The sequence below is a fragment of the Prenolepis imparis genome, unplaced genomic scaffold, assembly GCF_030444845.1.
Source record: "Prenolepis imparis isolate NDT839.2.m4 unplaced genomic scaffold, iyPreImpa1.0 SCAF_2, whole genome shotgun sequence".
Taxonomy (NCBI): domain Eukaryota; kingdom Metazoa; phylum Arthropoda; class Insecta; order Hymenoptera; family Formicidae; genus Prenolepis; species Prenolepis imparis.
The window spans coordinates 19178660-19191613 of NW_028141160.1; the positions used below are offsets into that span (position 1 = coordinate 19178660).

Genomic DNA, 12954 nt, shown 5'->3' on the forward strand with positions numbered 1-12954 from the left:
CTCGCATGCAGATTCTCGATATCGGCGCGACGTGCCATAAATCGTGACTAAAGGGTCGTTAGATATACTTGAACGCAGGAAGAGGAAGATACATGTTCATTTCCTTCGGCGAGAAATCGCAACGAGCCTCTTGCAGTGATTTTGCGTTATATATTTGTGGAACTTTCAGAATTGTACAGCAACTCGGTTTACATACAACATATATAGGTATATTACCTTATTCCACTAAAATTACTCGTATATTATAGCTTAAACTAAATAATCGTAATAAAGAGATTAATAATGTATATTCGTGTTTCTTTTTTTTTTCCCCTAAAATCCTTTATCGAGAATCGCAGATGCTCAATTTGGAGGTACTATTATGTTGAACGTGAAATTTCGTTCTTATAATTATCAAGATCAAGCGAAACGGAAGTTTTATTATTAGGCATATTCAAATATATACGAGCTGTAATGGCACGTTAGATTTTAAGAAATTCTCGAAACAGAAATGCGTAGATGGTCTTCCGCTTTGGTTGATCGTGCTTGCCTGAACGTAACTACAAATTTCTCTATCGTACAAAAGGAATACGCCATCAGATAATCAAAATAAACTGACTTCCGTTTCTGATAACGAATGATAATGAAAAGCCACTCGCCAGTTAAATGTCTTTACTTATTGCGTGTTAATGAATCGATAATGTGAAAAATCTAATTATTGTTACACTATAAAAAGTAAATATTAATATATTGGATAAATTATCAAAGAAATTTTTCATGATTCATGTCGAGATAAATATTAATAATTATTTTGAAAATTCATAAGATGATCAAGAACAAAATTATATTTGCCAAAGTATCGAGAAAACTTCATTTATGAAAAACACCTGTATAATCATAATAATCAATCATAATTGATTACGTGGATATTTGATTAATTATGTAAGTTAGATTTAATTAAATTTTCAAGTTTAATTAGAGTTCAGAGTGGAAAAATTAAGATAATATTTAAAAAATGGAATTATTGAGATTATTATAAATATACGATTGACAGTTTGTGTTAACAAAAGAGATAAGTGATCACTACTAAAATTACAAAAGTTTCTCAATATGTCTTGCATCAATCGGTCGACTACCTAATTAACTAAGAGCGACGAAAAGAGTGAAGAAAACAATTAGCTACAAAGAGAAGCAGCGACGATGGCGGAAATAGATCGTATCTACCAAATCTTAGCTGCAATGGCTCTCTGCATTAAAACGTTCTTGCTTCGCTGTTTCATGCGCTCAATGAAGTACTCCTTGCCGTCCAGGTTACCGTCGACAGGTTCAACCCCTTCATTCTGGCAACAAACGAGAGTTAGTTTGTTCCTCGCGTATGTGGCTGATCATCATCATCATCATCATCGTCACTTTCTCCGTCAGCTATTCCGCTTTTATCATCAATTGTTATCATGATCGTCATCGCAAAGACGAGCCGGCCATTTCGTATGCGAAAAACCTACGCAGAGTCTAACCAACCTTGGTGCTAGCTGCATCGCCCCCCTCTCCCTCTCCCCATCTCTCATAGTCATCATCATCTCTCTCTTCTCCTTCGCTCAAGGGCCCAGCTTGTCTCTTGTTAGGCGGTACGGTTGAGCCACCGCTGCCACCCTGCTGATGTTCGACGTCCTCGCCACCTTCGAGCATCTTGTTGATCTTCTCCTTCGCTTCGTCCACCTTCCTCATTGGATCGGGCGAGTAGCTGCGATCGCTGTATCGATCGCGCGATGATGCACGACGATCTCTAAAGTCCCGCCTATCGCGGAAGTCACGGAAATTCTGTTTGTTGTGGAAGAATCTGCCACCACGATTACCACGACCGCCGCGGCCGCCACGATTATTGAAGCCACCACCTCTACGATTGCCGAAACGATTGTTATGCTGATTGTTATAAAAGCGATTCCGGTTTTGGAAATTGTTACCACCGCCACGATGATTCGGATTGTTGAAGCCTTGGAAACGTGGCTTGTAGTACGTACCGCGATTATTGTACGGCCGAAATTGTCTCTTGCGATAGTAACCTCGGTCACCTGATCTACTGCGGCTGCGACTCCTCGAATACGATCTAGTTCGGGAACGTGATCGCGATCTGCTGTACGTACCGGAAGGAGATCTGCTATACTTCCTTTCGTAACTTCCCGATCGTCGATTTGAATACGATCGTGAACGGCTTCGCCTCGGTGATCGAGATCTCGACGAACCTGAACTTGATGCACTGCGAGATCGACTGCGCGATCGTTTACCCGGACGGTCTCTACTCATACGTTTGTTGACGCCACCTCTGCCGCTCGATTCACGTTTCTTCGGAGTCTGTCGATGTTGACCGCGCTCAGCCTCGCTATCGGAATCTGTTCTCGGCCCTTTGGCTTGACTCTGATTTTTCGCTGGTGGTGGAGGGCGCGGTGGTTCGGGCGGATGTCCGGTTCCGCTGTTTTGACCGATCGGTTGAAACTTGCCACCCAAATTGTTGTTAGAGCCAAACTTGGTCGGTGTAGTTTGCGAGATGGACATAGTGGGTTCTTTGTACGATTGGAATTTGTTTTGCGGTTGTGGCGTAGGATACTTGACCGGCGCTTGCTTCGGCATTGGAGACTCTTTCGGCAATGGTGGCGGAGGTGTCGGTGTAGGCTGCGGCGGTGGTCCTCTCTTCTCGGCAAGTTCGCGTTGCATCTGCTTCCGTATGTTTAAGGACTTTTCGAGAGCTGCGCGTTGCAGTCTTTCTTCCAATTCGTTGTCATCATCCTCATCACTGTCCACAAAAACGTTAGACTGCATCTTCTTGTTTTCCGGTGGAATATCTTGCCACTTTTGCGGAGGAACATCCTTTTGTCTAAAATCATACGTTAATATATAAACTCGCAGCCAAGTGAAATTTGAAACATTAAATTTTATAGATTCATATTTTTATTTTAAGATTCATTGTATATATATTTGTTTTATTTATTTTTCATTTTGTTTACTCACTTAGCAGCTTGCACAGCTTTCCATTTTGCATGCAACGCAACAGTATCTAACGTAGGCAGCTTTGGTTCCGGATGAATCAATTGGGACTCTTGCTCAAATATGTCTGTTAGTGGCTTTCTCTGTATTTCTACGACAAACAATTATGGTGAGGTCTTATCGTATCGTTATATCTGACATTACTCTATATTTCAATATTTTATATACCTTTCCTCTGTTGCGCAGTCATGGGCATCCTGGATTCTCGCTCGTGATACGCCTTTGAAGCTTCGTCTCTCTCCCTTTCCCTCTCTCTGCGCAGCTCCTCCTCCCTACGTGAACTCTCAGCGAGCTTCTCTGCGTTGCTAAGAGGGGAAGGTATGTCATTATACTGTGCTACATACCTAGTAAATATAAAAACATAAGTAGAATATCTGATATCTGACGGCCGCGTGATTTCCGTTTAATTGCGTTAGCTGAGGATACAAAAGTAGTGTAAATAAAAAGACGATTGCGCAGTAGAATGCAAAGTTAAACTAAATATAAATTGTTAACCGGATAATTTTAAAAAGAGTATATTAAACTCATTATATGAAACAATTCGAATAAAGATTCCAACCTTTTCAACGCCGCACAGTCTTTCTCAACCTTTGCATAATAAGCATTAAGTTTAGACTCTAACTGTTCCAAGTCTGGTAAAGACGACTTTTTCAACGCTTCTAAATCTCGTTCGAGTTTATCCTTGGTTTTACGCTTTTTCCGTTCTTCCTTCTTCTTCTTCTTTCGACTCTTCTTATCTTCCTTCTCTTTGTCCTTTCCCTTCTTCTCTTTCTTCTTCTTTTTCTTCATCTTTTCGCTCTCAGAGTGTTTCTTTTCCTTTTCCCTCTCTCTCTTCCATCTCGCTGTCTCTTCCAAGAATTTTCTCACCTGTGTTTGCATAAAAAAATAATCTCGTGTTTAGGTTCTTTTTAATTTTGTAATATATATAATTAATATATATAATATATTAAAAATATATAATATTCAAATATATAATAAATTAAAATTATATATATTATATATTTTTTAATATATATATGTATATTTTTTATATATTTAATATATATATGTAAATTATAAAATTATACTTGCCTTATCTTCGTAATCAGAATCGTCCTTCGTCTGCTCAAGAAACTTGCGTACTTTAGTTTCGTAGTCGTCAACTTTTTCGCGAGTATTCGCAGTATAAGAGGCCGGCGCGATAGTATCATGAGTAGTGGCAGCTGCAGCCGGAGGATTATTATATTGGGCCATACGCTTGCTAAGCGGTGAAAGCGAACTGCGATGATCTTTCTTGTGCTTGCGCTTACGGCTCGGCGAACGGGACGCCGAACGAGAGCTTCCGGATGACGACGAGCTGCTCGAGTCCGAACTTGAAGAACTCGAAGAACCGCTGGACGAAGAACTCGAGCTGGAACTCCATCTTTGTCTCTTCTTCGATCTAGATTTTCTCTCTTTTTTGCGCTTCTTTTTATCTTTCTTGTTCTCTACAACGTCATTCTCGGTTTCAAAATTTTTAAAAGTATCCAAAGGATTCAGTGATGCTGTAAGGGTCTTAGACTTTATGTACTCGATGGAATTTCGCGCTTCCTCATGATACGGCGCGATCGCCAAGCAGTTCTCGTACGCCTTTTGAGCGTCTTCGTATTTCTTCTCGTCTTCGTAACTACGACCGAGCGCCACCAACGTTTCCGCCATATACTTACGAGCATTTGCATGCGTTTGATTTAATTTCAAGGCTGTCTCAAAATCGTCAATCGCCTTCTTGAAGCTTCCGCTATTTGCATATCTGAGCAAAACAAAAAATAGTATATTAAATACATTTGTGCATATATCAACATAAATGTATCGTAAACTTCAATAAGAAAACTTACAATGCTCCTCGAGCGACTAAGCCTTCAACATTCCGAGGATCAACGGTGAGTGCTTTGTTGAGACACTGGAAAGCTTCGGAATGACGACCGGCCTTGAAATGATCTATACCCTCAGCAACGCTTCGGAACGCCCATTTGCTTGCTTGCGCTTGTCGTAATTCAGAAGCATATTCATTCGGCGGAAATCTTTCTCTGCACATTGATAAAAATAATTAGACATAGAAAAATAATTTACATTTACTGATGTTGTTATATGAAATTAATATATGTATGACATCTTACCTTAATCCAACCATATTAGAATGATTTTCTTGTCCGAGACCGACCAAGTCGCACAGATATTTTATGTTGTTTGGATTGTTGAAGCCAGTACTATTCTCCAACAGCGTTTCATAACTCTGGCCTTTGTTGTCCATCGCTTTCCTATACCACAGAGAAAAATATTTGATTATCAAATATTGCAAAAATCGTCGTGACCTTTGTCAAAGAAGAGGAAACCAAAGCTACTTCGTTAACGGTAAAACCAAAGACTTGATAATCATGACAGCCGAGTTCTTATGATCCTGTCTGTAGACAATATCGCCTATTTGGCAGTGCGTGTGCGTCTCAGTTTTCTCTCTGACTCAATATATTTTTTTTATATTCGTATATACGTATATTTATATGTGCACATTAGCCAGTGCAGTCTTCTCACATTCACACACATGAGATAGTTTTGTAATTCAATTATTCCTGCATAATGATGCTTTTTTACTTCGATCTGCATGTATTATTCAGTGACATGATACTAATGCCAAAAGTGCTTAAATTTCAAATTTTTTGATTTTATCGTACACAGATTGTTGTGCAACTTCTGATATTAGAATCGTTCAAAATCTACCGTTTCTACCGTTAAGAAGCAGCAGGGGTCCGAAACAGGAATGGCGGTAGAAGGTAAAATTCCTTTATTACCAGATATATAATCTCATAGTTATAAATTCACATTGGTACACAACCTCAATATTATGTAAACTCGTCTCTCACCTTTCATGTACCGTTAAGACGTATATTTCTAGTATTTTGTATCACATTTGTAATCGGATTTTTTTTCTCAACACAAAAGCACACGGCCTATCATCGATCGATGGTGTGGTTTCGATTTTTATGTTTTTTTTTTTTTTTGGTGCGATAAAATAAATTGCATAGCCCTAGAATAAGTTGGGAGAGCCACGCTTGAATATATATTATCTTCCACGGGTGACCAAAAAAATTGTTTTAGATGTATTTTCGCCTGTTTGCATTTTGTGGTGTCAATTTGTTATCAACATGTGACATCACTTTTTTTTTATTTGTCAATATAAGCTGTAAGTTTAAACATTAAGGCATTATTATACGACAAGGCGCGATTCTTTTGAGGCTTAAACATAAAAAGGTAAAAAGTTGAGCAATTAAGATTCGAGTTGTTTGGTCTCTGCTTCAAATCTGATGTAACTTCCTAGTAGATTACATATCTATTTCATCTTACCTCTTTAGCAAGAAAAACATGATTGCACGTAAAAATATCTCTTGTTATAATATAAAATCACTTGCAAGAGAAGATAGCATCAATACACATTTTAAAGAAACACAATATAAATATACATATACATAGATACTCTATACATATATATGTATATATATAAATATATACATATAAATATATACATATATAAATATATATGAATATACATATACATACATACATATATATACATACATACATATATATATATATATATATATATATATATATATATATACACACACACTCTTGATATCCTGGGTAAGAGACCAAACAACTTTAAATCAGTGTTATACCTACCGTCTGTTGCATTCATTCTGACCGCTCGAGGCTCAACGTCTCACACTGGAAATTCAACCTCAAAAGTCATTTGCGCCATAACACTGGCTGGTGTTTTGAGAGAACATATCGCAAACGTAGATAGAATATGTGCGCAACAGAGCCATGTCAACCAATATTCAAGGTTTGAATTCATTTGTATCACATTAGAAATTCATCATCATACTGACTACTTTCAACTTTTTACGTTACATAGAGTATCTGGCACCTAAATTCATAAAAACGTGTAAGAGGAATCAAATCTAATTTACCTAATTTTGTTAGTATCACAGTGCTTCTGTTAAAATTCGACTTTGTCGACTTTTTCCCACCATGCCATATTATTCTTACCTTAAATTTTATTTTTAAACAAATTTGGCAAATATACAAAAATTACGTAATAAAATTTATCATATTACGAGAGGATATATAAATCGAAGAAGAAAGTCAGTGTATTGACTGGATCTATTACAATTAGACAAAAAAATTTCGATTTTGTCTTTCTTAGTGCAAGTGCTCATACAATAATACACAATGAACAAAAGTGTGACATCACAAAACGCTTCCATCGTTTATCATGTGAATAAAATATCTCATAGTGATATAAGGAACCAACTTACAAGAGTTAGTGAAGCATACTATGGATTCAGTAGACTTGCAATTATATCTAATTAAAATTATTTTATCAACTTACTTATAGGCTTCTGGAAGGTCATCGGAATGAATAAGTCCTATAGGTGGGTGTGGCGCTTGCCCTTCCCGAGCAGGTACGTTCATAACTGCAACAACACGCTCGGCTTCAACGTTAACTTCACTGACTACGACGCAGACGAGATCATTTGCCATGTAGCCCCTTGTTACACCTTTCTTGTCCACCGCCGGCACAGTGGCCGTATTTAATATCAGTGCCTGATAAACAAAATATACACAAATTGTATCAAAAATATATATATATATATATAAATATAAATAATATATGAATAAATATGAATGAAATGTGAATAAAATATGAATAAAATATAAAATTGAATGAAAATATAAAATTCTTAAAAATAACAAATATTAATAACAAATAACAAATATAAATAATATCATGTTGATATACCTTAACTCCTAATTCAGTAACAACTCTGGGAGAGTCACAGCAGTTGCAAAGTATCTTCAGAAGCAGACCTGCGGCGCTTTTACCTAGTACTTGCGAGTAAATTACATCTCCAACTATTAAACTCTGTAAATTAAACAAATAATATCAAGTTAAGGAATTGTTAGAAAATTTTTTTTTAAATAGATAATTTGCTTTTTCTATTGATACTTGAACAATCCATACCTCCAAAAAATTGCGGATGCGCTGAGACTTTTCCATGGTGACAAAAGTATCAAGTGCCGGTACTGTAGCATAAAATTCTGAAAGTACAAATAGACATTATTATATAATTATATAATTGTCTCGTTTTTGGATTAAAAAAAAAAAAAGAAGAAAATAAAAAAATCATTACCTTCATCTCCAAGTTCTTGTTTAGTGCATTCTGTAGATTTTTCCAAGTTTGCTTTATCATACAGGGCATCAGCTTTTTTAGCAAGGAATTGTTGAAGCTTCAGACGTTTGCCTCTGTCTCCAAAGCTGCAAGAGACATATAATATAGTATTCTATTCAATTAAAAATATTACAACAAAATAAATTCTTGCGTACATGTAGATTATCTTTACGAATAATGAATAGTGCATACCTAAGAGTTTTCTGTCGCTGTTGATATATTTCAAAGCTAGGATCCTTGAGATTGAGCATGATCAGTTCGTTCTCATTGCGTTCTCCTTCCCATACTTTCTGCAACTGCTGGCCATGGTAGTTCAATGCCTGCGCCACGAGACGCGCGTCCATAGATTCCATTTCGACTCAACGAAGAGACCAATCTAATCTGCAAGACTATGAAAATCGGCGCGTTCGAATTATACCCGTCCACTTATTTGCGCTACAACATGTCCACAAGTATGTCCTATACATAAGTATATTGGCACACATTGTTACAACAGCTGTAACTATACATAACAATTCTCTCATGCAGAAAAAAAGTCCTTCGAACGTTCAACAATGTTCCAACATTGTTCAAGGACACGTTGTCGACGGATCATCGACGTGATACAGCAAAATTCGCAAATCTACACATTACCGCTGCCGTTCTTTCTTTTATCACGCTACCCGAGTATATCTCCGGCATTGCATCGCATCATAGATTATGAAAAGATCGCAGCATCCCGTCGAGCTAACTAGAGACAAAGCAACCGCATCGTGCTGAGCAGTGCTGAGCAGTGCAGAACGAGAACCTGCGACCGACGAGTATCGTCGAGCGACCTTATGTCGCGACAAATGATCGCCAGTTATCTCGTAGTAACGTTCACGTAGCGGCGAGAAGCGTGCGCTGTATATTGATTTATCGACAACAAGATGGTCGTTGAGGGCAGAACCCGGGAAACTGCGAAGGGCATCGGCGCCATGACGCTCTCTCTCTCTCGCTCCGCCTTTTTATCCAACGCTAATTTCTCGCCAGCCCGGAGGGCCCGTAAATCGCAATAAATGTTTACTCACCGCTCGCTTGGGGTTTTTAAGTTCCGCGGTGATCCGGCAACGAAAACTCCGAAAGAGAGTCACGTTGCGCTACGAGCCATCGTCGGGAACAAATAAACGCGTGCTCGGCCTTCGAGTATCGTCGCGCGAGTCACGATTGTGACGAAACGGAAACGATAGTGGGATAATCTGACGGCGCATGCGCGCTGCGCAACTATTTTATCGAACGCCCGCCAAAGCGCGACACTTCCAAGTATATAGCTTCTTCGTTAAATTGCTTGGAAATTTTCTACGGAACAATGAATTAGATTTGAGAGAAATTTTAATAAAACAAAAATATATCAATATTATACGAGTCATTAAGTTGATAAACGAGAGATGATAGATGAGATTTTTAAATTGATTTGCATATTGATTTGCATATTGCATATTGCAATGTCATAGTAGTAGAATATTTTAATTAAGACGAAATAAAGTCCATGAATGTTTTAACAATATAATCATTTAATACATAGATGATCGTACTTAATAACAATGCAATAAATATCAAGGCATTGCAATTTATAAGTATTACATATGTAACGTAGAAGATATATACAAAATATTTCTTTAAATTCATTCTAGATTATAAGTTATAACAGAATTCTATTTATTATAGTTCTATTTCATTACATTTTTCGCGTGCAATATAGAAAACTATTATAAAAAAAGTAAAATGCACACATACAAAATGCATATCGGAATATACATTATATATGTATATAAAAATACACGGACCATTAAATTATAAATAGATTTGTTTTGAATTTTGTTGCAAAAATTGTTTAAAGCAAGTTTAATTATAATTATAATTTCTCTAAAATAATAAGATATGTTGTATTATTTTTATATATGGAAGAATTTAACAAATATGCTAAGATAATACACTCAACAATAATCTAATGTTATCTAATTGCATATATTTAAGAAGTGATATTTTTTTTAGAGTATGTATTGTCATTTTATACAATGTCTTTCAATAAGAGATAAGTAATATTATTTTAATTTCCAAAATACAAAATGATATTGATTATTACAATAGGGGGTTTCTAACTATTTATATACACTACTGGCCATAAAATTGCAATATATATATATAGTGTTGCAATTTTCATGACTAGTAATATATAATGATGGTGAACACAATTCCAAATTTATTTTCTATGGAAATTGATTCCCAAGCATTCATCTCTTCAATATCACATTGGCTTTATAAAATATCCATACAAAATTTTATATAGCCACGTATATCAAATTTATGATTATTATCGCCCTATATAGATTATCAATTGCATACTAAATATAAAAACACTCACATGTCTTACATTTTATTCTCTTTTTTTAACCTCCTCTTTGCTTTTTACATCTACGTTCCAATAGTAAAGAAGTTGCAGCACTATTACACCATTTGCCAGTGTAGAACACACAAACATTGTTATCATAGCTGTGTCGCCTGTTTCTTGGATGGAAGTAAAAATTCTCGCGAGAGAACCGAAGAAGAGCATAAAACATGTTACCGCTGATAATTGGCCGGTATTTCCATTGGAATAATTTGTGTAGGCTTGTGAAAACTATAACATGTAAAATCATTGATTAATATTTTGTAAAATATTATTTATTTGATAAAATATGATTTATTTGAAACATGTATAAGTTAAACGATGACAAGAATGGCACTTTCTTCCAAGAATTAATGTAACGTTTAATAATTAAATTGCATACCTTACTAATTAGAACAATAGGTATATTCATCGTTTGGCATGTCAAAAGAACATGGATAGGCGTTAGTCCACTGTTAGCTGCGAAAAGCACTGCTAAATAAGCAGCTAGAAATGCAGTTGCTTTCAATGTATCTCCATTATAATGCATTACTAAGACTGCAATAATCAAAGTTTGAATTCCTAAAAATACTGTATCTCCCCAGGCACTGAAATTATAATTATATATTATGTAATATCGAATAAATTTTTATGCAGAAATAAAGCTTTCCTGTATATTGTTTTGTCGTTATTAAATTACTTATTCTCACCTAAATGGAAATCCTCTCATAAAACTATAAGACAACATCGCAGTAATGGCAAATAAATCTAACAATACGCTGAAGACATTAATTCCTTCCCCGCTCTTGTTTTTTAGAATTTTCAAAATTTGAGGTACCTTTACTAAAAAAGGAAAAACAAGATAACATGACACATTTAGATAAGACATGTATGTAAAAAACAGTAAAATGGAATCGCATAAATATATAATCACATGACCTAAATAGACTAACTTTTAAGTTTACATAAATCATAGTAAAATGATTCATTTAAGCGATTACATGCAATCATAATTATCCAATAAAATACTGTGCATTTTATGAAACAATGAAATATCTTTGTATTTTACTAAGTTGTGTTTTACCAAGTAAAGAACCTCCAACGATGGCCAGTCCTAAAAGTTTGCTTAATGTCGCCTTGAAGCATGCAACTGAAACATATTTTAAACAATTATATCATATTTTATCTGCATACAATCGTGGTTTATTTATAAGGAAATTTATTTTTAATCTTGATGACTTAATTTGTGACAGATCATCAACAATTTTTTAATTTATTTACACTGAAAACGAGCACTTGTAATAATATTGCAATATTATAGTACTTTTATAAGAATTGAGTTAAAAAAATAGAAGAATAAATAACATTTATTTTTTAAGAACAATAATGTTAATTAAATAATTAATTAATTAAAGACACGAGTAAATGTTTATATTTTTCAAAATTTTAAATCGAGGATTTTTTGTGTATCATAAATAAAAAATAATACTTCTATGTATTATGAATAGCTGAAATAAAATTTTATTAATGCTATCGTGTTCTCGGAGCAAACATACCGTGAAGGAAATTGAATTTGTCCAAGTACTCCTTCGTACATTCTTGAGTAAATAACAATAACGCCGCTTTTTTAATTAACTTATTAGCCATACTGCCGCTGCATACACTCTATTCATTAACAATATTATCTTGTGGTGTGGATGCACATGGAATGTAACGAAGAATAATCATTCAGAACAGTCGGTAAAGCATTCGTTAATCAATTATTCATTAACTGATCATATGATTGTATTTGTCATTTGTCATTCGGATTATTTTGTGCCAAGTGCCAACTCACAACTCACAACTCATATTGCGGCACGAATGGCGAAGTCGTCGCGACACAAGTAGCGATCTTTAGAAACTACTATTGTATGGCGGAAACTTTGAACGGTGCTTTTGCCCGGTAATAAAAGATATATTGGAAGAACATCGTCGTTGTATTAAAAAAAACACATTAAATACAAAATTATGACATATAAAAAATTATTCTTAATAAAATGAGAAAGCAAAGATGCATATTATTTTAAGAAAAGCAGGCATAAAGAATATATAAATAAGAAAAATATTTACATTCTAATAACTGAAGAAAATATTACAGAAAATATTATACATATTATATTCTATTCTAGCATTTAATTAAATTTATTAATTAAAATGTGGTTTAATTAAAGAATTATGATTTTTATTACTAATTATCAAATGGATTTTGATGAGCAAAACATTCTTAACACATAATAGATTTAATAATAGAAATAATAATTTATA

At 35.0% G+C, this 12954-nt stretch overlaps 2 protein-coding genes across 4 annotated transcripts; both read right to left on the reverse strand.

The window, feature by feature from the left end:
- Positions 1 to 130: 130 nt before the first annotated feature.
- Positions 131 to 9470, reverse strand: LOC145932542 (uncharacterized). Of its 3 annotated transcripts, none has more exons than XM_083031544.1 (14): positions 9314 to 9470; positions 8457 to 8653; positions 8226 to 8350; positions 8057 to 8133; positions 7835 to 7957; positions 7424 to 7638; positions 5154 to 5294; positions 4872 to 5063; positions 4090 to 4786; positions 3578 to 3885; positions 3187 to 3323; positions 2983 to 3109; positions 1498 to 2848; positions 131 to 1319 (listed from the first exon to the last, which is right to left on the reverse strand). In XM_083031544.1, exons 2-14 carry the CDS (start codon positions 8615 to 8617, stop codon positions 1200 to 1202), a joined length of 3774 nt encoding a protein of 1257 aa, XP_082887670.1. In that variant the 5' UTR covers positions 8618 to 8653; positions 9314 to 9470; the 3' UTR covers positions 131 to 1199. The 3 variants fall into 3 exon arrangements, with proteins under 3 accessions (XP_082887670.1, XP_082887669.1, XP_082887671.1); XM_083031543.1 differs by having other exon boundaries at positions 3187 to 3362; XM_083031545.1 differs by lacking the exons at positions 7424 to 7638; positions 7835 to 7957; positions 8057 to 8133; ... (1 more) ...; positions 8457 to 8653; positions 9314 to 9470 and adding exons at positions 5895 to 6212; positions 6712 to 6936 and having other exon boundaries at positions 3187 to 3362.
- A 953-nt stretch (positions 9471 to 10423) lies between these two features.
- LOC145932551 (mannose-P-dolichol utilization defect 1 protein homolog) lies at positions 10424 to 12522 on the reverse strand. The gene is made up of 5 exons (XM_083031556.1): positions 12207 to 12522; positions 11735 to 11800; positions 11361 to 11493; positions 11054 to 11258; positions 10424 to 10902 (listed from the first exon to the last, which is right to left on the reverse strand). The coding sequence occupies exons 1-5, from the start codon at positions 12295 to 12297 to the stop codon at positions 10660 to 10662; spliced, it is 738 nt and encodes a 245-aa protein (XP_082887682.1). The 5' UTR covers positions 12298 to 12522; the 3' UTR covers positions 10424 to 10659.
- Positions 12523 to 12954: the final 432 nt, after the last annotated feature.